This window comes from Diadema setosum, chromosome 2 (genome assembly GCF_964275005.1).
Source record: "Diadema setosum chromosome 2, eeDiaSeto1, whole genome shotgun sequence".
Classification (NCBI taxonomy): domain Eukaryota; kingdom Metazoa; phylum Echinodermata; class Echinoidea; order Diadematoida; family Diadematidae; genus Diadema; species Diadema setosum.
In genome coordinates, this window is record NC_092686.1 from 2,696,314 (window position 1) to 2,719,770 (window position 23,457).

The 23,457-nt window shown below is 38.1% G+C and overlaps 1 protein-coding gene across 1 annotated transcript in view; it reads right to left on the reverse strand.

Annotated features, from left to right (window-relative positions):
- Positions 1-5,545: 5,545 nt before the first annotated feature.
- LOC140238952 (uncharacterized) overlaps positions 5,546-23,457 on the reverse strand; it is a 60,111-nt gene continuing 42,199 nt past the window's right edge. The window contains 17 exon segments of the mRNA XM_072318849.1: positions 5,546-5,668; positions 7,760-7,979; positions 8,470-8,524; positions 10,201-10,384; positions 11,507-11,692; positions 11,941-12,072; positions 12,831-12,911; positions 15,877-16,014; positions 16,869-16,952; positions 17,590-17,667; positions 18,256-18,420; positions 18,815-18,922; positions 19,341-19,460; positions 20,056-20,154; positions 21,216-21,404; positions 22,189-22,323; positions 23,177-23,305. Coding sequence (XP_072174950.1) covers positions 5,546-5,668; positions 7,760-7,979; positions 8,470-8,524; positions 10,201-10,384; positions 11,507-11,692; positions 11,941-12,072; positions 12,831-12,911; positions 15,877-16,014; positions 16,869-16,952; positions 17,590-17,667; positions 18,256-18,420; positions 18,815-18,922; positions 19,341-19,460; positions 20,056-20,154; positions 21,216-21,404; positions 22,189-22,323; positions 23,177-23,305 — 2,226 coding nt within the window.

Here is a 23,457-nt window from a genome sequence, read left to right on the forward strand (position 1 = left end):
GGGTGAATTGACACTCGATGCTATCAGTTTGATGTCACAGGCAGTTTCTCAGTTTCAATAGGAAAACAAAATTTAACTGTTCTTCACAACAGCTTTAACATCTCTCCTTAACCCCATCTCAAATGGAAAATACATAAAGGCAGAAAAAAAAAAACCACCTCCTGGTGTCAAACCCTGTTCTTTTCCATGGAAGCACATTGATCAACATGAACTGCACTGTTAGTCTGATTTACTCAGCAAGGTGTATGCAATAAAGAATTTGCTGTGTCCTTCGGGGACTGTAGTCATAATGACTGATTCAGAGTGATGAGAACCTTTTACAAATTTCTAGTTTTTTTTTTTTTTTTTTGGGGGGGGGGGGGGGGGGACATATCAAATACAAGGGAACCTGAATTTGAACTTTCAAACCAGAGGATCCATTCTGTAAAGCACCAATTTGTCTTCGAACTATGACCTCCCACAAAAAGAGAAGAAATTCACGACACATGCTTTCTTTAGATAAAAATTGACTGAATTTTTGACAATGACATTCCAGTGTGTAAAATTTTATAACTTGGGAAATGTTCACAAAGTATCACAATGGATGTTCACTTTGTATTCATTCTTAAAATGTCTTTTTTTTTTCTAAATTGAAAATTCCTCATCATAAAGTTAGGTCATAGATTATGAGAATTTATGCTTTCAGAATGAACAAGAGACCAAATATTTGGTCCTATGATAAGAATATTTATTCGCAGTTTTTTTCTTCAACAACCATTTTTGAAATCTTTCTGCGACAGATGTTTCATTTAATATACTGAAAAAATAGTCAGAGGAATACAGTAAAAAACAAAAGACTGCATATCTCTTCAATTCCAAATTGTGACATGCATGCTGCGTAGTGAGTGTTAACATTTCGGCAATATTTCAGTGAAGGCTTACTTGGATGCTCTCTCTTCTTGAAGTTGGCTAGTTAAGCTTCCCTATGAAGGAAAAGAAAAATTACCACTATCCTATCAATCAAATACTGTGCTTGTTTCTAAATTTCAGTATACTCCTTTCTGCTAATCATGCAATAGTTTTAAATCAAATAACGAAAGCCATATAAATGTGGTCTCTGTGCTGAGTGACAGCTACCAGGTATGCTTGCTGAACCTTCACTCTGAACGATTCACTTACAATTAACACTGTGAAACAGAATGGCCCATATATGAAAATTAATATGTAGCACCTACGAAATATGAAGAAAATAATACATGGAAACCATATTCTATAAATTTGTGTGGAATGTTACATATACATTTATGTCTGAAAAGTAAAGAGAATATATCAAATATACATGCATATGAAATTAAAGCATTTATTAAAAATGAAATTAATGCACACTTATTTCAAACCAACACTGAAGTTAGATTGTAAAATCACTCATGAAATTTCTTACCCAGCTTATTACCTAACACAGCATATCAGGCATGAACAAACAAATAGTTGACTGAATTGAGAAAATACTGAGTTCTGATACTCTTCAAGGAGATTTCACTGCACTTAAAGTAAAGAGAATTACATAAACCTATCTAATCATTTTCTTCTTATAAGCTCTGTGAAAAGAGAATACAGCAAAGGCCTTTGTAAAACACAGGGTGATTTTATCCTCTGAAAATCAAACCTAAAGGTCCCTGTTTACTGTTGAGTCTTAATATCCTTCTATTGTTACATCTCTATGATAGCTCAAATGTTCGGTGAAACCAAAATACATTTCTGCATATATATATTCTGCCAGATTATACATAATTGACCCAGATACACATATTTGGACAAAATGATATGCATAAGAACAAAGGAATGAAAGAAATCAAAATCATGTAACATTCTAGCCAAGGGCAGTGATATCTTCAAAATTAACCCTTTAGATTGTGAAATAGTCCTGGTCCAATGCTCTCATATGATATAACTCAACTGTTCTTGTCGTTTCTTACCATTTTTAAGAAATTGTTTTGGATTTACTGTTTATTCTTGTAGTTTTAACTGTCTCAGAAAATATCAAAGACTTTCGTTGATGGTATTCCGTTTTACCAATATTTTCTCATATTCAAATGAATATAGAAATAGGTTGATTTCATCTGATTTGAAGGTGCAATAAATATCAACGGAAGAGGTGTTCTAATTTGTCTTGGACCCATGCCAGGTTGAGTGAAATTTGCTACATCTCACATACCAAAGGTTAATAATTAGAAGGCAAATATATGTGGCATGATTAAATGCGTAAGCGGCAAATAATCAGGATGAAATAAGGACAGGATTTTAATGTCTGCATGTGATGTCTTCATAACAGACCACTATTAGTACCACTGTAGCTAAAGTTAGGGATGTTTCTTTTATGAATAGCCTGTATCGAGCTACTCATTCCCCCTACTTCCTCGCTTCTCTGGTTAATTCTGTGTATGGAACAGAATTTGGTTGCCTACATTAGCTGTTGCTGGGTCAGGGAAACTGTAACATGCAATTTGATTGCCATGAGTATCTCACGCAAAGATACAATCCATCAAATGCAATGCTCGTTTGAAGATATACTCAACCTCTATAACATTGTTTGGTGGTTTTGTTTTTCCCATTCTGGAAATTATGCACAAAATGTGAACCCTATCTACTGGTATGGCGTACAGTATTTGAACACCTACCTACAGATCATATTACGCACAAATTTGATTTTTTTTTTTTTTTTTTTAACCTTGCATGAGTCAATAGGAAAGAATTCACTAATGCTCTGTGTACCACACTGATTACCTGTCCATAGGTTACTGTGTGAAATTTGACTCACTGATACAGAAAGGGTTAAACAGCGTTTTGATAGGATGAATCACCATGCTGGTCAATCAAATAATGCTGCTTTGACCATTTCACAGGATCAGTGGCGATGAATGATTCTCATTACACAGAGAGACAAAGAGTTATTTCCTCTTTATCACAGCAAACCAGACTAGTCATGTTATGCCCATCTTGGACATGACATGAAAACCAAGTAAAGTACATAGAGAGAGAAAGAGAGTAACTTTGTTCCCCTCCCAAATCTCAAGGCTGGCAAAATGCATTGATTCCCTGCAAGCATCTCTCAGCTGCTGTAAGCATTGATAAGCACATCTTCATTGCATAATGGTGGGCAGTTCACTGCAAAGAAATTAAAATTTCAGCATACACAGTTTAGGACACGTTACACATTAAGTACTCAAAACCATCAGGACTCTGAATCAACAGGCAATGCTAATATCTGGATTTACAAACTTTTGGACACATAATCTTCCTGCTGCACAAACAAATGCAGAGCAAAATATTGAAAATATAGTGATTTATAGAGTTCTCCTTGAGAAAACACACTTCTTGGACTGAAAAATATACATAACATGCATCATTCTTTGAAAGACAGTTACATCATGTGAAATTTATAATTGCTTGTGGCACTTCTGTATTCCCTTTATCCTAGAAGCAAGGCGAGTATTGCTGATGAAGTAATTTTCAAAAACACAATGCATTTTGCAGAAGTGACTGGGAACTTTAATACACAACATCACTGGCCACACGGTTTTCTATAATTGGGACATTTGAAAGGTACTCAAAAGAGGGAGACTTAAAAGGGGTTAAAAGGCATTCTCGCTTGTGTGCCAAACTACATTTAAACCTCTGCCTCATATTTGTACCATATTCTTTCAAGCTTTAACTTTTCATAACATGGTAACAAAGTCATTGCCCTTCAACAATTTTAAAGAGCTGAATTCTAATGTTACATTGCTTACACTTGCTTATACTTTGCAGAGTACTGTAAAAGTGGATATTTTCGCACGAGTAATTTTTCACGCTCTGCCAATTAAGATGAATTTTGCATGTTTTCAATTCCATGGAATCAAGACATTTCATAGTGGTATATGTAACAAGCAAAAATATTCACATGCCTTTACATTCATGCCAGTTTCTGGTTGCGCGAAATGTGTAAAAATTTCTACACCACGAAAATGTGAACTTTTACAGTAGTTGTCCACTCCGGCCAGTTTACCTAGGACTCATTATCTTTTTGTCACGAAGGTGATTCAAACTACAACCAGTCTGCCTGGGAAGCATTCTTTTTTTAATTTTTTTTTTTTATTGCGAAGGTGATTCTTATACTGTGGCCAATTTACAGAAGAAGTATTAAGTCTTTGATATGAAGGTGATTCAGACTAAGGCTACATGAGAGTTGAATGAGAAAGTGAAAGGCTTAAACTTTACTTCAGACTTCAGACAATACAATCCTTTGCCACCAGTGGCAAAATATCAACTTACAATCATGACATATATGACATAAAGAAAGAAAGATGAAGCATGCATCTAGTATAATAAAAAAAGGGTGCACTCTTATGCTGTAAAGCAATTCATGGATGAAGTGAAACAGCCATTTCTCCCACTTTTAATCTTGAAACTGTGATTCTATAATAATGAAATCTGTGTGTTTGGCAATATTGGCTGTCGCTGAGCTGTTCAGGTTGGACAAATCAGAATCAAGCTTTTTTGGCCGCCATGGATAAACTTGGATGAGGAAGCATTGACATGTGACTATATCACAGGAGGGCGCTCTACCTGGAAAGACTCACTTTACTGGGGTCTGGCTACGAAGACTATAACTGTGTTGTGGTGATAGGAAAGAAGTTAACCTTTTTATGTCTGCAGGCATTCAGCTTAACCCATTCCATATGGGAATCTGGTATACCAGTTTCCTGTGGCGTCAACTGATTTACGGGAACCTGGCATACCGGTATCCCAAAATGTAGACAAAAGTGTCTGCATTCATGGCCATATTTCTCATCAATTTTTGTTATATTGATGAGAAAAATTACTTTGATCAAAAGATTAGAGTTTCTTCAATCAATATCTGTTCTCTTTCTGTATCACAGCTCTGTGAATTTTTGTCTAATTTATCTTTTTCCAACATAGTAGTCCACTTCTTTTGCTATAAAACTTGTATGAAGATGTACATAGCTTTCAAGGCTGAGCTCACTAGGTTTTGAATCTCGCTGACCCTAATCGGGTGCCTTTTAAGTGTATAGGAAGAGATCATGAGCCCATCAGCACAAGCTCTGTTCATACCTTACATCCTATCAACATTTTGCATTGTTCGATGGCACATGCAGTTGATTGTGGAAAGGGGACACATGTACCGCTTGACTGCTTTCACAGAGAGGATTACCAACCTGTCTGTTCTCTGTCTACCTGCAAAAAGAATCTGATTTGGGGGCATTGAAGGTTCTTAGTTGGAGCATTGCGGAAGAAACGGGTTACCTAGCCAAGCTCTTTCATCAGCATTCAGTAATCCATCCAAACTTGACCTCACTGTAAAATCAGCAAAGCCCACTCAGGCGCAGCAATGTGCCTCAGGCCAACAGGAAAGCCATGACGCCTCAATGGGATTTATAGGAAAATTGGGATCTCTGTTCTCTGACATCTAGCTTCCAGATATCTGTGCCAATTGACAAAGAAAACACTCCATCATACGTGCCAATCCAAAAAGCACACTAAGGGTTAAACTGTGGCCGTGGGCAGGCTACCTGCTCAGCTCCACGTAGCACGTATCGCACACTCTCACTGGCTTCTTGGAGGACGCCACCGTGGCCTGCTTGGAGGAGCAGTCGTTGCAGAAGATGTCGCCGCAGTTTCTGCAGTGATGCTGTGAAGGTGGATTAGAGGTGGAGTAGAGAGATGAGGAGAGGATGAAATTATTGGGTGAAAATATGCACAGTTTAGCTGAAGAAAACTTGTAGAGGAATACAAGAGGATTATCTCTTCAAGTAGATCTCAGTTAAAATCACCATTACAGTCATTTATGTTAATGTGTCAGATTGCTGAAATGCAATTGCTATTGTATCAGAAAGTTTGTGCCACTCGGGTGTCAAGACATGAATGACATAAGTAGAACTTAAACCATATCAACTTGTCATCATGAAAATATTTCATCATCTTCTAAATCCACGTTTAAAACACAGCACATAGTGAATAAAGAACAGACATAATTTATACACAATATATTACATAAGTATAGTATTTTGCAAATTGGGACTAGTACTATGATTATGCATGTGACAATTTTCATGCATTATCATGTACCACAGTGTGGAATGCAAAACTAGAAAAGGACTCAGAGAGCGCAGACCTCTGCCAAGCAGCTCATTTCTACCCATACATGCATGCTGAAAATTGCCTAATTTCCCAATGATAACAAAGCGCTGTGTTTACCTTATTAGCTTCCTGCTATGCCGCGCATGGCGCACTGTGCAGAGCACGCTCTTTAGTATGCGTATGCAAACTTCAAATGCATGCAGCTTGAACTCCAAAGTTCACTGACCCTATTTGCCAAAAGATAAAAGAAAATCCTTCAAAAATTCATACAAATTCCTGGATCACTACCAAATCATCCGTTCCTTGTGTCATAGACAACATTTCCTGTAAGTTTTGCCCAAAGCTGTTCCCAACTTTTTGAGACATTTTGCAAACACACATACAAACAAGCAAACAAACACACCAATGCTGACAAAAACATAACATCCTTGGTGGAGGAAATAAGCATTGTTCCTTTTTAGGAGAAGAGTTCAGAGATTTCCCATCTTGGAGGTGTTATACAGTGCATTTCTGTTTCTGTATTGTGGGAGGAAATAGTTTTCCAGAAGTTTTTGATATTGCAAAATTTGCTAGAACAGAAATACTGCAACATATATCATGTACATGGTACATCTTGCTAATTATGTATTACATAAAAATAGCTGTTTTGTTAGAAGCATTATGTATAGTATGTAGTATTTTGTGACCCACATTGAAACATGAAAGGCCTATTTGTTATTCATTGTGCATGTCGCCCTTCCACTGATCAAACACAAGAAGACTCTTACTAATGTCTAATAATAATACTACATTTATAAAGCGCATAATAAGCACATGCTTCTCCATGTCTACAAGGGGTGACCCAACAACATAATATCATACCCCATTGCTCTTGCATACATACAACCATATTCTGAATGAACAATAATAAAACAGCAAAAAGTTGTACTGGTCAATGTTCCAGGATGCTTGCAAGTATGTGTTTTTGGTCTGATTTTGGCACTGGTGTTTTTTGAAAAAGTGACCCTTCTTCTCCGTATCTTTGAATTTTGGAAGCACAAAGTATGAGACATGCTTTTAGCAGTTTTTGTAGACCCAGCTTTTTCTCTGACCAATGTAAACTTTACCCCCCCCCCCCCCAAACAAAAAAAAAAAAAAAAAAAAAAATGTATGTACAAGTGATGAAAAAAAAACCCTACAGACACCTTAAAAGTAGTCAGGGGTAGCTTGGACATTCTAACATACAGTAATCCTCAAAAATAGAAATGCTGCGAACATGACAAACTTCACGTCATTCTGACAATTCCATCACTGTGGTTACCATAGAGTATCAAATCTCAAATCCATTCAACACACGATACAGGGTGGGTTTAGTGTGCTGGCATAGACCCTCCACTTCCAAGCTGCTTTTATCCACATAACAATGGATTTTCCATCATTTGTTTTAATCTTGCTGATATGCATGTCATTTTAAAACTGAGAATCTCCTTGTTCAGAACTAGACCTTATCATTATAAACAAAATCTCATCTGAAGACTTTTCTTGGTTTTATGATGCAAGGTTACATTTGTCCTAGAGTCATAGGTCACTTAGCAGTTTTCTGGGGTAAAGAGTCCAAGGGCCAAGTTAGGGCTTGGGGTCAGAAGATGGTCCCAGGGATTACCTTGCGAATGGTGACAGAGAAGGCCTTATTACAGGACATGCAGTTGAGGACCTCCTTGTCATCGGCCCACTTCCTGCTCTGGTTCTTGGTCTGCGTGATCTGCAGCGACTGGTTCTCCCGGCCGAGCTCGTGCATGGCAGCCACGGCATTGTCCAGCTTCCTGCGTAGCTCGGCATTGGTCGACTGCAGCTTCTCAACATCCTTCTCATTGGCTAGGCACCTGGGGTTTTGGGGAGATGAGTGGGGGAGGGGAACATGAGATTTGTAAGGGTAGTTAAAGTTACATTTCTTTCTGTGACATGAACATTGCCCTCTGCAACTTCTGCAACATGGCAAGTATTGTTCATTATTGATCACTGCTTATATTATACAGTGTAAAACCAACAGGTCAATATAACAAATGAGATATGTAATGCAACTAAAAAATTCCAAAAATTTCATGAAAAATACCACATCACATACCATAACAAAACTAAATATAACAGAGCAAAAATCTGCAAACATTTTCCCAACATTTCTCTATTAGAGATCATCAATACCAAAAGATATATTATATGATAGATTTTAATAGAAACTGTGATATAAATACAAGCATATGCTAGACTTGTAGTTTCAGGTATATATATGCACACCATGCAAATTGCAGGAATGACTACCAAGAACAGGCTATAGTAAAGTCATTTTATTGTTTGTGCTTTCATTTGACTTACCTCTCTAACAGAGCTCTCCTTTCATCCTGGCTATTTTGCAAGGTGGCTTCCATTACTGTCATCAAGAAAGAAAATATCAGTTTGTTTATTTGTCTTTTTCATTTTTACACATTTCAAACAGAAACAAAAGGAAAGTAAACACGGATGCTCATATCTAATCTACATAGTAGTTCCATGCACTAATAAAGAAGAAGAAGAAGAATAAAAAACTAGAAATGTCGCTACGGCGACTGGTGTATGCCTCCGCCATAATACATGGTTCTCCTAATAGGTCTATAGTACAATGTCTTGACAATGTGTGATGACAGTTTCACACAATTGGCAAAATATCAAAATGACAGGTTTGCCACAAATGTGCTGAATGTTCACTTTCCTAGAACTAGGTTCAATTGGATGAATGATTAAAACGTCAGAGTGCAGGTATTTGGGGGAACTGATGATTTTCACTTGACTTTTGACCCTTTTACAAGTTTATGCATTGAGTAATTTTCAAGGTATTGAGAAAAAGTATAATTTCAGTATGAAATGGTAAAATAGTATTATCGAAACCTGGCCTTTGACCTTTGACCCCACAGTTCCAAAGAGAATCACTGTTAGGTAGAACATGCATAAATATGTAAGTTTCATGACAATACCTTGAGTTATTTTTGAGATATGGAGGAAAAAGTGCAATTTAGCACTTTCACTTGACCTTTGACCTTTTGGCAAGAAACTTCCCACAGAATATATATTGGGTTATACATGCATACATCAAGTTTTAAAAAAATCCTTCAGGCATTGCATAAATATAAGGAAAGTAGTTATATTTTGAGGAGTTGACCTTGACCTTTGACCCCTGACCTTTGACCCATGACCCCAAACTTCCCTAGATAATCACTGCCCATCGGTACAAGCATATATACTAAGTTCCATGAAGATACCTTGAACCATTTGCAAGATATGGAGAAAAACATGAAATTTCAATTTTTTTTTTTTCACAAAATAACCTGTGACCTTTGACCTTTGACCCTGTGACCCTAAAATCCACACAAAGTATCATCCCCCAAGGATATACCCTCATACCAAGTTTGATGCAAAACCACCACACGGTTCTTGAGATATCGACAAAAACAAAACGGGACGGACGGACGTACAGACGTACGGACGTACGGACGGACGGACGACCCGAAAACATAATGCCTCCGGCCACTTCGTTGGCGGAGGCATAAAAACCAAACATGTATTGCAGGATGTAAAGTCCATCTGCAAGCTGGCACTGTCACAGTATGGAGATAACCTACTCCTCACCAGATTGTAAACCCCCGTAAACTTTTTGTACAGAACCAATCAAGTTCATGCTGGCAATGGGTTAATTACTTGGTTTTTCATACTGAACAATCAATAACTATAAGCTTTTGGCTGTATGAGTACTTGCATAGCACAAACAAAAACCATAAGATATGCTGATACATTTCTCGAATTATCCTCCAAGGTGCTGAATGGTAGTGAAAGACAAAGTATTCTATTACAAGAGAGAAAAAGGGTGTCAGAATACACAGAGGATGACGCTAGAAGTCTTCTGTCTCGAAAATATAATCCATGAGAAGAGCAAAACACCAGTGACAACCATAACCCTTTTAACCCTTTCTGCGCCAGAGATTTTGGATGGACAGTGTGTACAATGCTATGGGGATGATAGATCTGCTCTATCTCACTCAGCACTCAAAGCACATAAAGGGTTAAAGCTCTTACCGTGTTTCTCCCCCGTCAGGTTATCCACCGTCTTCTCAAGCTCCTTGCAGCGAGTGTCCGCCTGGATCATGTCGCTGCGCAGCGTGCCCAGGTTCTCGTTGAGGGCGCTAAGCTGCATGTTGTAGCGCTGCTCCTGCTGCTCTTTCTCACTCTCCATGTCTACCTTGGCTTGCGTCTCTGCCGCCTGTATTTGGCATATGTAAATAATGTCCTCAACACGACTTGTACGTATAACCTATAAACTTGCCATTGTTTACATGAGTAAATTTGATACTCGACTTTGGCACAAGTACACCTGTGGTTGCAACTGATTGACAAATTGCCCTACATCAATGTAAATAAGTCGATGTAGGGCAATTTGTCAATCAGCTGCAATGAAAACATGTCGACAGAAGAATTTCATGAATTTGAATACATCTGTGGTTGTTGTAATCTAAACTGCATTCCAACTTTAAATTCAAACTACTGAGAAAACAGTACTTATGGCAGAACTGATGCCTGATTAGGTTGCCCATGCTTAATACATATTTGACAACTACACAATCAGAGGGCTTCCCCAATGTTTGCTCAACTACGCAGCTACCAAATGCATGCTAACCGTTTTCCTAGGATTGAAATGCATTATAGTAGGAACAAACAGGGTCATCAACATTACCCCATCAAAATCACAGAGATTCCTAAGAACAATCAAGGAGTTACTTGTTTGTTACATTCATCAAAATGGGCAAAAATAAAGTTGTAGTCCCTTTTCAGGGTGATTTTCATATTATCTTATGACAAGCAGAGATATTTATATTCTAAGGAAGCCTCCAGCAGAATACTGGGGAGTCAGGTGGTTCAATTGGTAGCATGTTTGCCTCTCAATGGAATACAGGTCAGGTTCAGGAGCAGATTTGAACCCAAAAAAGTCTTTCTGAGCAATGTTGAGAGTTATCATGCTATCCCATCTGGTACAAGCAAAACACTCTGTCCCTCATATAGGAAAAAAGATGGGGCCCTGTGTGTGAGAGAGTCACAACCCATGGAAGTAAGAGATCCTGCTTCATTCAATTATAAATGTAAAGAGCAGGGTGCAAAACCTGGTGAAGTGGTCTGCCCCAAACTACCCACAACTAGACCCCACTGAAGACCAGATAGTGCAGCTAAGGTTAAGGGCAATCCAGCCATCCATCTCATCAGATGGAAAATGGAAACAAGAAACAAGCTCTGGGGATAGGCAAATGACATGGCTCATGATTATGTCCACAAAGAACATGATTCTGTATAAATTTGAATACATTAGTAAACCCATCCAGCCCACACTCACCAGCTTGGACTGCAAGGCGTCATTCTCATCCCGCAGCATGGTCTGCACCTTCTTGGACACCTCCTTGGTCTCCTCGTGGTCAGCCAGGGCCTTGGTCAGCTCGTTCTCCTTGTCGGTCAGCTGTGACTGCAGTCCCAGCTTCTGGCTGATCAACAGCTGCCTGGCTTCCTGCAGGGAGGCAACCTCCTGTAAACGGAAGCAGCAGAGCAAAGAGCTAGCCTCATATCAAGACTGATTTCACACTGTGACAGTCATACATGTTGTACATATTTTTCTTTTGGAGGCAGACCAGTCTCCCTAAAATTCCATGTGAAGACTGCATTCCATGTATCTTGATTGCACATTCTCAATTCACACAGCACACACACACACACACACACACACACACACACACACACTCAAAATCACAAACAAAATGTCTTCGATGGGAATACCTTTGCTCGCTCATTTTTCTCAGTCTGCAATGTCTTCTGTGTTTCCTCCAACTCTGTCTGAAGATTATTTTTCCGTTCTCTCAGCTCTGCCGACTCTGCCTTTTCCTTGTCCAGCTCAGATGTAAGACTAGCCTGTGATTGTGAAAAACAGGTAAGATTCTTACAAATCAAACTCCTCTTCACAACTGGAAGTGAGACCTGCCTAAGATTGAGATCTATGACAGCAATTTTTGAATTTCTATCCATTCTCAAGACTGGTAAGAGACTAGTCCATGATATATTTGAGGGGGAAAAAAACCCATGAAACCTTGAGATATGAAACCAGTATATGAAGAGTCCTCCTTCAATCCTTCAAAACCTCATTTTCTTTTTCATCAACTTAGCATACCTGAGGAGAAACAACGATGGGAAATGGGATATCTTCCACGGAAGCTTCTGCCCTTTACTTAACAATTTCCATCACTTAGCATCTACCAGGTTTGGACTTATTCTGTCTATCAATCAGAAACACAAAGCCTCTGTGCAAAAGAGATGAATCTTAGCAATTGGAGCTTGTGTTATACGAGGCACCAAACTCATGATAGATTAGAGACATTTGGTAGAAAGAAAGTCACAACAACATCAGATGACTGAAGGGGGCAGATTCTTATTTCTATATATAGTGTGTGATTTATTACACATATAAGTTAAGGTTTCAGTAGTTCAGACATATAAAAGGAAAATTTCTAGCTAATGAACAAGAGAATGAAGTCTTCTCTCAAAAACTGGTTCTTAGGTATGTTACAGCAAACATGGCGCTTTCCATTATATCTGACATACAACTTTTATGAAGCAGATGTGTACATGAAAAATGGTTGGTAATGAAAGTAAAACGCTTTTCTTTCTCTTACCTTTTCTGCACTGAAAGTTCTTTTGCTGGTTTCTAAAGATTCCTCCAAAGTCTCAACCTTTTTGTTTAGAGATGTCTTTATCTGAAAAAAAAAGAAGATATGATAAAATGGTGAAGCGACTAATTGCCACAAGATATTGAAGAACACACACGCTTACCAGGCAATGAAATTCAAATATTGATTCACAATTAAGTCTGCATTTTTTTTTTTCTCGTGCGTGAATTTTAGGTTTATGGTGTCCTCATGCTGACAGGAGAGGTAGGTAGTAATCATGTTGCCAATGAGTTGAAAAGTAAGAAAGAGCTTTGGACTGCACGGCGAGTGGTACTAGATAACTACTCTCCATTTCAGACCATGTGTGTCACCTGTTGGCTCAGTCATGAGTTATATTGTGAGGGAAGTCAGATCTAGCAGCTGTCTAATGTAGTTTAGACTAGTAACAAGCTTTCCACATTTATTTTCCCGCACTTATATTCTTTCTCGCTGAATACCAGTCGACAATTCAATTTAGCTTTTATTTAATACATTCATCGTGGTTGGCAGTTAGATCTCTCTTGTCCATTTAGCAGCACTGAGTAATTTTGAATGCACATAAGGTTTCTGTTGACTGTTTCATTGTATCTGCTATTGAGCATATTGATATTTTCCATGGTCATGGAATGTCCCTATATCAAACTTTGGGACTACTATCATCATTATCACAGGCTTTCAAGCGGGATAATGTAAAAAAGTAGGAATAAAGTAGGAACAAAATCTCTAAAAAAGTAGGGAAAAGTAGGACATGAGAGGGAAAAAGTAGGGCATTAAAGAAAAAAAAGTAGGAATAAATCAGGACACGTGCAGGCTTTTTGGAGTAGTTTTCGTTGATACTCACCAGAACTCTGGATCAGTGGCGTATCTAGGGAAAACGGTGCCCGGGGCAAACGCGAAAATTACGCCCCTAAATTCTGAAAAAGTGTTCAACCCCAACCCCATCCCGGTAGGGACTTTAAAAAATGTCCACATGACATGCTTTTTCAAGCACCTAAAAAGGGTCTTTTGAGGGTGATTTAAATAAAATAAATTTTGATGAATTTTGGCGAGCGAGCGCAGCGAGCGAGCCGAACATTTTTGCATTTCAGCTGACAAAACATGGAATTCTTGTCATTTTTTGCTTATTAAATCTTACAATTCCAATCAAGATACAGTGATGGCCTTATAGGTAACGATTAATATCAACAAACTAAGGACTTGAAAAAATACTCTCAATTAGTATGCGCGAGTGAAGCGAAATTTGTATATTTCTGCATCATCATCACGTTTTGTTCTTTTTTTTTGGCTAAATTTTGGCGAGCGAGCACAGCGAGCGAGCCGAAAAATTTTGTATTTCAGCTGACAAAACATTGGATTCTTGTCATTTTTTTTTTTTTTTTGCTTATTAAACCTTACAATTCTAATCAAGATATAGTGACGGCCTTATAGATAACGATTTATACCAACAAACTAAGGACTTGAAAAAAAAAATACTCTCAATTAGTATGCGCGAGTGAGCGGAAATTTGTATATTTCTGCGTCATCATCACGTTTTGTTCTTATCTTTTTTTGATAAATTTTGGCAAGCGAGCGCAGCGAGGGAGCCGAAAATTTTTGTATTTCAGCTGACAAAACATGGGATTCTTGTCATTTTTTTTGCTTATTAAATCTTACAATTCTAATAAAGATATAGTGACGGCCTCATAGATATCGATTCATACCAACAAACTAAGGACTTGAAAAAAATACTCTCAATTAGTATGCGCAAGTGAGCAGAAATTTGTATATTTCTGCGTCATCATCACATTTTGTTCTTATCTTTTTTTTTTGGATAAATTTTGGCGAGCGAGCGCAGCGAGCGAGCGGAAAATGTTTGTATTTCAGCTTACAAACATGTCTTTTTTTTCTTTTTTGCTTATTAAATCTTACAATTCTAATCAAGATATAGTGACAGTCTGATTGATAACGATTCATACCAACAAACTTTGCATTGTTTGCATTTCAGCTTACAAAACATGGAATTCGGAATTCTTGTGTGAACACAATAAACATTGTTATTTGTCTGCGTCATCATCATGTTTTGTTTTTATCTTGTTTGATTTGGTTTTCTGCCCCTCCCCCCTTCTCTCCCCCCCCCCCCCCACCCCGTCTTGGCGAGGTTTTTTTTTTCCTTCTTCTTCTTCTTTTTTTCTTTCGTTTTCTTCTTCTTCTTCTTCTTCTTTTTTTCGTTTTTTTTTTCGTTTTTTGCGCCCCCAAGGAGTGGCGCCCGGGGCACGTGCCCCCCTTGCCCCCCTAGATACGCCACTGCTACCTGTAAATCTTAATTTGTACTCACAACCCTGCTGCCTCAGTCTCACTTTTGCTCCTTTGGAGAGCCTGGTAATTTTGAGCAATGATGAGAGCTGGATTCACGTGAGCACTGCTCCATGTCCTAGGCTGCAATATCAGTGGGATCAATCACATCTGCACAGGAGCAAAAGCTGAGGCTGGCAGCAGTCTTGTGGTTGATTGGTTTGTGTTATACAAGATGTACCTCTTTCATGCTGAAGAGGCTCCTCCCCACCAGTAAGAATCTGCAACTAGAGTCTACTCATCATTTCTGAATATCAACTACTCAAGTAGCCTTGCACATTTTTTTTTTTTTGCGGGGTTTTTCACCAAAAAAGTAGGAAAAAGTAGGAAACAGTAGGATTTTGAGCAAAAAAGTAGAAAAAGTAGGGACAGCAGTAAAAAAGTAGGAAAAAGTAGGAAAAGTAGGGCCACTTGAAAGCCTGTATCATCATTCTGTTGTACATGGACTGTGAACCAGAGCTTCTCACTTGCAAACCTTAAAAGCTAAGAAAAGGGACAATTTGGAGTACTATCTCTAAGAAATGTCTCTAGACATTCTTGAATTTCCTTTCATTACCATGTAAAGATTTTGAAAAGAATAAAGACTAAATTTAAAAAAAGTCAAAAGATGGCACTTCAATTGCCAAACACAGGAAATGTTCCTATTAAACAGGGACAGTTGGCAAGTATGGGGCCACCATACCTCCTGCAAACCCTTGACACTGCTCATGAGAGATGCCTCGCTCCCCGACACTTTCTCCAAATTGGCTTCCGTCCTGGTCAGCGTGGCGTGGAGACTCTCCACCTCCCCCTGAAGGGCAGACGATTTGTCTTCCAGCTCCTGCAAGGCAGAAATCAGATGATAGAATCCATGGTATTGCATGTCGCATACAGAAGGTATCAGTATCTGGGGCTCTCACCATCTCCTTCTTCTTAGAGACCAAGTAATAAGGAGATTGTGCAATGGGAAAGCTGGTCCTTTGGATACACAGTGCACTCCCATTACAACTAACATGGTTATAACAAAATTCTTGTTACAACAAAGTAAATGTTCAGGTCCCAAAATGATCATCTACAATATTATATGTCTTTCTATACTTTATTGTTCGGCTATAATGAAAGAAAACCACCAGTCCCGACGACTACCTTATAACGGGAGTGTACAGTATCTGAGAATTCCTGAGAAAAATTGTGTGTAACTTTATCACTGATTTCTATGTAAATATACACACATCCAAAGAATCTCCACTGGAGTCGAATGACAGTGATGAGCGTTAACTTCAATGGACCTACTTGTTGACGGGCTATTCTATGTGAATTCTAAGCAGGTTTTATTGGTCATGGATTTCAAATGTACGCTGGTGGGCAGCAAATAAAGATGGATCTATTTGGGCCACCCTTTTCTTCCAATGCTACTGGGTCTTTAAGAGAGAAAGATTGCACACGGGATCAAATGAATCAAATCATTAATTATTACCATTTCATGATGCAAAACTTGTCCTCAATCATAACAATAATGTTCTTACTTCTGTCAGTCAAATCACTTTATTCAGACATTATGACCTCCTTGAGGAGACATAAAAAGAGGTACATCTAGAATCTTTTCAATTTGCCATATCTACGGAGACATTTTAAAGAGTACAGGGAAGGCTTGAGTGACAAGGAAGGTATCCGACTGTTGCTTGCTTTGCCTACCCTGATTTTAGCTTCGAGTTTGATGACCTGGGATTCGTAGTTCCTGCACAGCTCACGTTCCTTTGCCAACTCCTTCTCCAAAACCTGGAAAAAACAAACACACACAAATTTCACGAAAATCATAGGGAACATTGGTCTATGAAAATGATGCTAGAATGCACTATAAAATTATACACATAAGTAAAACAACTATATTACTATGGATACAGGATCATCAATGCACATAAACTGTGATATCGAAGTTACAAATTCATCTTTTTATTTTCAAGTCAAATCAACACACGCACGCACACACACACAAAAAAAAACAAACCAAAAACAAAATAAACACTGCCAGCATGTCATATATTAGTCACATCAACGGCACTAATTACAGAACAGTTGCAAATTATGGAAAATGTAAGCTGAAATGATCTAACGAGTGACAAATACGTGGACAGCTACTAGTCTTCATCATCATCAAAAAGCACAATGCCATTAGTAATACATTATACCACTTGGAAAAAAATATGTAACACCTGTCATTTACACTTACTTTTATATCACAGTGTTGAGTCAAACTGTAAGCTTGCTGGAAGACAAACCTACATAAGTGTGTGCAAGTGAGAGTGTGCACATGTGTGTGCATGACTGTATATGTGTTTTCAAGCAATACTGATATCTTATAGGCAGAACAAGCTCACAAAAATGCTGAAAGAAGTGAGAATGACATGCTCCTCACCTCTATCCTCTGCTGCAAGTCTTTCCGGACACTCTCCTTAGACTGAAGCTGCTGCTCTAGCTGTTCAGACTTGGCAATCTACGGTGCAAAAAAAAAAAAAAAAAAAAAAAGTTGGTTAAAATCATAACATTTAGAGGTACTGTTCACCAATGGGAGCAGTGATTTCAGAAATGTTTGAGATACCACATTTGAAGCATATGTGTAGGTCAGTTGTATCACAAAACATCCTACCATGTGAAAATTTTACAATAAAGCCTGAAATATAAGGAGACATCACTATTTTCCCCAATAAACCATAACTGTAGATGATTTAGTCTCGGAAACATTTTTAATGTAACTATTGTTCACGTTTCACAGCACACAACCAACAGCACAATACTGTTCACACTGCTATACAAGCTAAATACAAAATATCACATAAAAATCGAAGAAGACAAAAACATTTGAATTTTGATTTTCAATTGCTCTGATTGAATGTAAATTCCACAATTAATTTTGTAATATTAACCAGATATTCCTCAATTCATCTTTCTTATGGTATCCCCTTGAAAGAAGAAAGAGTGGAGGAAGAAGAATAGGAAAAGAAGAGAGAAAAAAAGAAGAGAAAGAAGAAGAGAGGATGAGGGGAGGAGGATTCGACAAGAAGAGGATGAAGAGAAAACTCACACTCTGAGCAATGGCGGCGTCCTGATCCTCTGCCTGCCTCCGGAGTCGTGACACTGTCTCTCTCTCTGCTGTAAGCTCCGCCTGGATGGAAATCCTGCTCGACTCCAGTTCAGACACCCGGTCTGTGAGAGTTAGCTCCGACTGGGTCTTCTCAGCCAAGCCAGACTGAAAAAACCATCCAACACATATAGTTCTAAACGAATCATCAACATTCTTATATCTACCTAATCACAAGCTGGAAATGTTTTGCCTAATGTGGTCACAATTATGCGTACTTACGGTCCCAGCAAGATTTGTGCATACGACGAAAAAAAAAAAAAATGGGAAAAAGGTGGGAATATGCATACATGTAATAAAAACTTTGGAGCAAGACCATGATCTAAGACCTGACACCAACAGACAGTATATGTATTGAGATAATTTTATCTGCTCGGACCTGTAGAAGAACAGTCTCCCAGACTGAAGTATGTGCCGTGCTTAAATAAAAAAAATGAAATAAAATGAAATGAAAATAACCAAACGCTTGCCTTTGCTTACAGACAATGATTTAACAAATTACCTTTGCCTCCACAAGTTGGAGTTGTGTAGCCTCCATGGCTGTCAATAGTTCCTTAGACTTGGCTTCTTCTACAGATAGCTTTGCCTTCATCTCTTCTGTCAGCTTTGCCTGCCCAGAGATGAGAGAATGCAGAGATGCAGAATTAAGATAAACAGTTTTAAAAAAGTTGGTCAGTGATAGAGATAGATTATTTTTTTTGAGCACTTACTATAGTGCGTTTAAAGTGCACATACAATTTATGCCAAAAAGGTAATTCTGCACATATGTGGTTGTATGCAAACAACCAGAAAGTCACGAAGAGTATGATGACATGTAAATGCAGCTTCTGATTCTAGGCTTTCAGCCAGGACAGACATTGGGAAAGTCATAGCAACATAAGCAAGAATCAAAGCAATCTTGGTCACAATGGCAATACCAGTTTATATTCATATTTATTGATTTAAACTAACACACAACCGTAAATAACATGAAAGACTGGGAATAAAAATCATACACATGATGCAAATAATAACTCGATGGATTGTACCTGTTCTTGAGTGTGTTTTTCGCCTTGTTGCTTGATGTATTCTTCCTTTTGTTGCAGCGAGGCTTGAGTTGTGTTCAAGGATTCCACAAGCTTTGTCTTTTCTCCTGTCAAGGTGTCAACCTGGTGTAAGGTGTCAAAATACACAAAGAAACGTTGTTTATCTTCTCCTTGGAACGGAAATTCTTCTTATGATGGTGTAGTAAACTTTGCTTGATGTCAATACTTTGGATGAATTAAGTCGGTATCACACAAAGTATATGAATAGTTCACTACACTCATCATCAAACATTGTTACAAAATCAAAGACTGCACCTGCATTGAATAAAATGAGTGTAGAGATTGGTAGATGATCCTAAAAGAATCACGAAATTGTAGTACAAAAAGCAATTAGAGGACACTTTTACAGCCTTCTGTCTTACAACTCAATTGACATGTGAACTCAGAATGATTAACTTATTGCTCTTAAACATGTTTTTTATTTTCATAAATCCACATTAACTTTTATTGAGAAATAAACGGAAATAGAAGGGAATAATGAGAGAGGCATTGATGGGAGGATATTATTGGAAGGGATAGTGGGAGGGGAAGGTGGGAGAGAATGATGAGAGGGGATGATGAGGTAGGCATTGATGAGAGGGGAAGATCGGAGGGCATAATGGGAGAAGATGATGTGAGAGATAATGGGAGGGGATGATGGGGAGGAGTAGAATGTTACCTGAGTTTGCAGCTGCTCTTTCACTTGAGAGAGTGATGCCTCCACCTCCTCCTTCTCCTTCTGTAACCTTGAAACTGCTGCCAAATTCTCTTGATTTGACTGAAAAGACAGTACAGAGCAGCCACAACATTTTGATTAAGAAAACAAAAAAAAATCGCTCCTTGAAGAATGACATATTTTGACTTACAATCACTCACATTGACTGTAAATCTCGAATAGCTTTACAGTTAACTTTGTATCATATGATAAGAGCTTACAGACCAAAACTTTGCAACATGCATCAAAAATATTTTTAAGATCCTGTAGGTTTGCAAAAACCTTGTACAGTGTATATCATTTGATATGACACAATTATAACTTCTGATAGTTTTAGACATAATGTAGTATCAGTTTATGCAAAGAATAAAGGCTGTCTTTGTAGTAACATTACTTTTACTATCAGAAATGCTTAATCTAGATATTCTATATTGCTGATCAAGACTAACTTTGTGCATGAGAAGTATATGACTGACGCATATATATATATATATAATATATATATATACAAGTGTATATATATATATATATATATATATATATATATATATACACATATACAGTTCGACCTCGATTATCCGGCCATGTCGCGACCGGCGCTCATCCGGATAAGCGAATTGGCCGGATATGGGAGACACAATGTTAATGTATATAGCTGCCGTCCAAGCTGCCATCCCAGTGCACTGGCAGCTAGGCAGGTAGCGTACCCCGCAACGGTGGTGTAATCTATGCTAGCCTGCGCAAAATTGTAGTCCCTTCTTCACAAAAATAAAGTATATCTTTTATGTGAAAATCATACATGTTTTACCTCATTAGATATTGAGAAACCTATCATGCACATCTTATGAAATTAGTGAAATAGATCCATGAAAGTCACTGTTTTTTTTTCAATTTTTGGATGAAAAGAAGAAGTCCTTCACTGCGTGAACGCGTCCGGATAATAGAGATTTCCGGATAAAAGGAGGCCGGATAATCGAGGTCGAACTGTACATACATACATATATATCTCTCTCTCTCTCTCTCTCTCTCTCTCTCTCTCTCTCTCTATATATATATATATATATATATATATATACACATACATACATATATATACACACACACACACACGATAATTCACTCACTTTCTCGCTACTTGCTCTGAGTTCATCAGCCTCCTTAGTCTTTGCGTCCAGGCTGTCTCTGGTGGACTGTAAGTCCTCCTCCAATTTCTCCAGTTGCTTGGTAGTGGAGGTTAGCTGGTCCTGACTGTTTTGGAAGGAAAGCTCAGAGTGTGCCAACTTCGTCTGTGAGCTCGTCAGGTCCTCTGAAGTCTGGAGAAAGAAGACAAGTGGCAAGATGATTACAACCATGTCTGACTTACAGGGCAATTCTGGACCACTTAAAAGTTAGTTTACACATAAAGAGTGATATTTCATAAGTTCAAAATTGGGCAATAATGAGAGAAGTTATGAAGTTCAGAAGCTTAGAAAAAAGAAAAGCAAAGACACTATGAGTATACAAATGAGTGAGCTGATGATGTCATCAGATTACAGTTTTCCATTGATTGGGCACAAAAAAAAAAACAACAACAACAAACAAACAAAAAAATAACCCCACCTAAAATAATTTTTCTGTTATAATAGTGTAAAGTACTATTTCATTTCTGGTTGAATAACTTCACAATAATTATCAGTCATATAAGTGTGGATTGGAAACTGGGAGTAATTGTGTTTAGAGTGCTAAACTTCGCCAAAGTGCTAATGCTGATAAGGATTGTTGTCACACTATATGTCGCCAGTGAATTGATTTTTATTTTTCTCAAAAAAAGTCTGAGTCAATAGAAGAATTGCAGTATAGAACTAAGATTTGGAGGCCAATGAAAGTCAGAGCATGTTACAGAGCTACTATATATAAAACTGAAATTGTCTAGATAAGACCTATAAATTTCACAGCATGAAATGAATCTAATGCTCACAATAAACCATCAGATATGAAATTCTCTGACCAACTCAGCTCAAGTCTACTGATGTAGCTTGGATGAATTTCTCTATCATCCTCCAGCATCATACATTCATTCTGATATTCCCTTTCCCCCCACAACTGGCTGTCCCTCACCTTCTGGAACTGGAGAGTGATTTGCTCCAGGGATGTCTGTCTTGCCGTTAGATCGGCCTGAAGGTTCTTAATCCTCTCCTCCTGCTCCGCCACCTGGGAGGCTTTCGTGGCTTCCAGAGTTGACAGCTGATTGGCCTTGAGTGCGGAAAGAAAAAAAATTGATGCAAGTAATGAAAGTTAGAGGTCAATAAAAGAAATAGAAACACTCTCAGAGGTTCATACTTATCTAGATATGGCTTGAGATGGAATCCTGACATATATGAGCACTACAATCTTCTCAATATTACGCATGGTTGTAAGTCAACAAGAGCAAGATACTTGCAGACTAAAAAAAAAAATAAATGTGTTTCACAATGAGGAGTGCAGTTCACTATTCAAAGCATCAGGTAAGAGCAAGGACATTCACAATGGATAATATCTTTGGAGTAAATACTTATAGAGTGCTAGTTCTTCCTTGACGGGACAGCAATTATCAAGACAAAATATCATGCTTGTTGTAAATGTGATATTTCCATACACATCAAAATAAATTAAATCAATAGCAAAATTAAAATGGCTTGGTTTGTTCATTTCCATCTGAAAAGATGGTTGGATAGCCCATATTCAGCAACTCAAAGCTGGTCTTCCATGGGGTCCAGCTGGATGTGAGGTGGGACCACTTAACCAGGTTAAACACCCTGCTTTTTGCGATAAATGAATGAAGTGGGATCTTTTACGTGCATGTGTTGTTACTCTCTCATACACGGGACCTCCATTATATGTCCTATCCGAGGGACAGAGTGTTTTGCCTCTTGCTAGAGGGGACGGTATGTTTACACACAACATTGCTCAGTCCAGACTCAGGTTACAACCCGGGTCTTTAGGATCGTGAGGCAGACGCGCTACCGACTGAGCCAACTCACCACCCTATATATGGAATAACCTAGCACCAATGAGAAAAAGCTGATATGACCATGAAAAATAGTCTTTTTTTACTATGAACTCTTACCTTGTTCTTTAGGTCTGTTTGTAGTAGAGAGAACTGGTGTTGACTGTTGGCTAGTTCATCCTTGACCTCTTGACCTTGACTCTCAAGAGTTCTGACTTGTTCTTTAGTTGCTGAGAGTTCATCTTTTGTCTGATAAAAGACAGAAAACACACTCTAAAATAGCACATAATTTAGGCAGCAACCTTTCATAAAAACTGCTTAACATACAGTATATTTATCACATTATTACAAATTACATGCAGTGTGCAAGCTTTCATGGAAGTCTATCATGACTTTTCTTT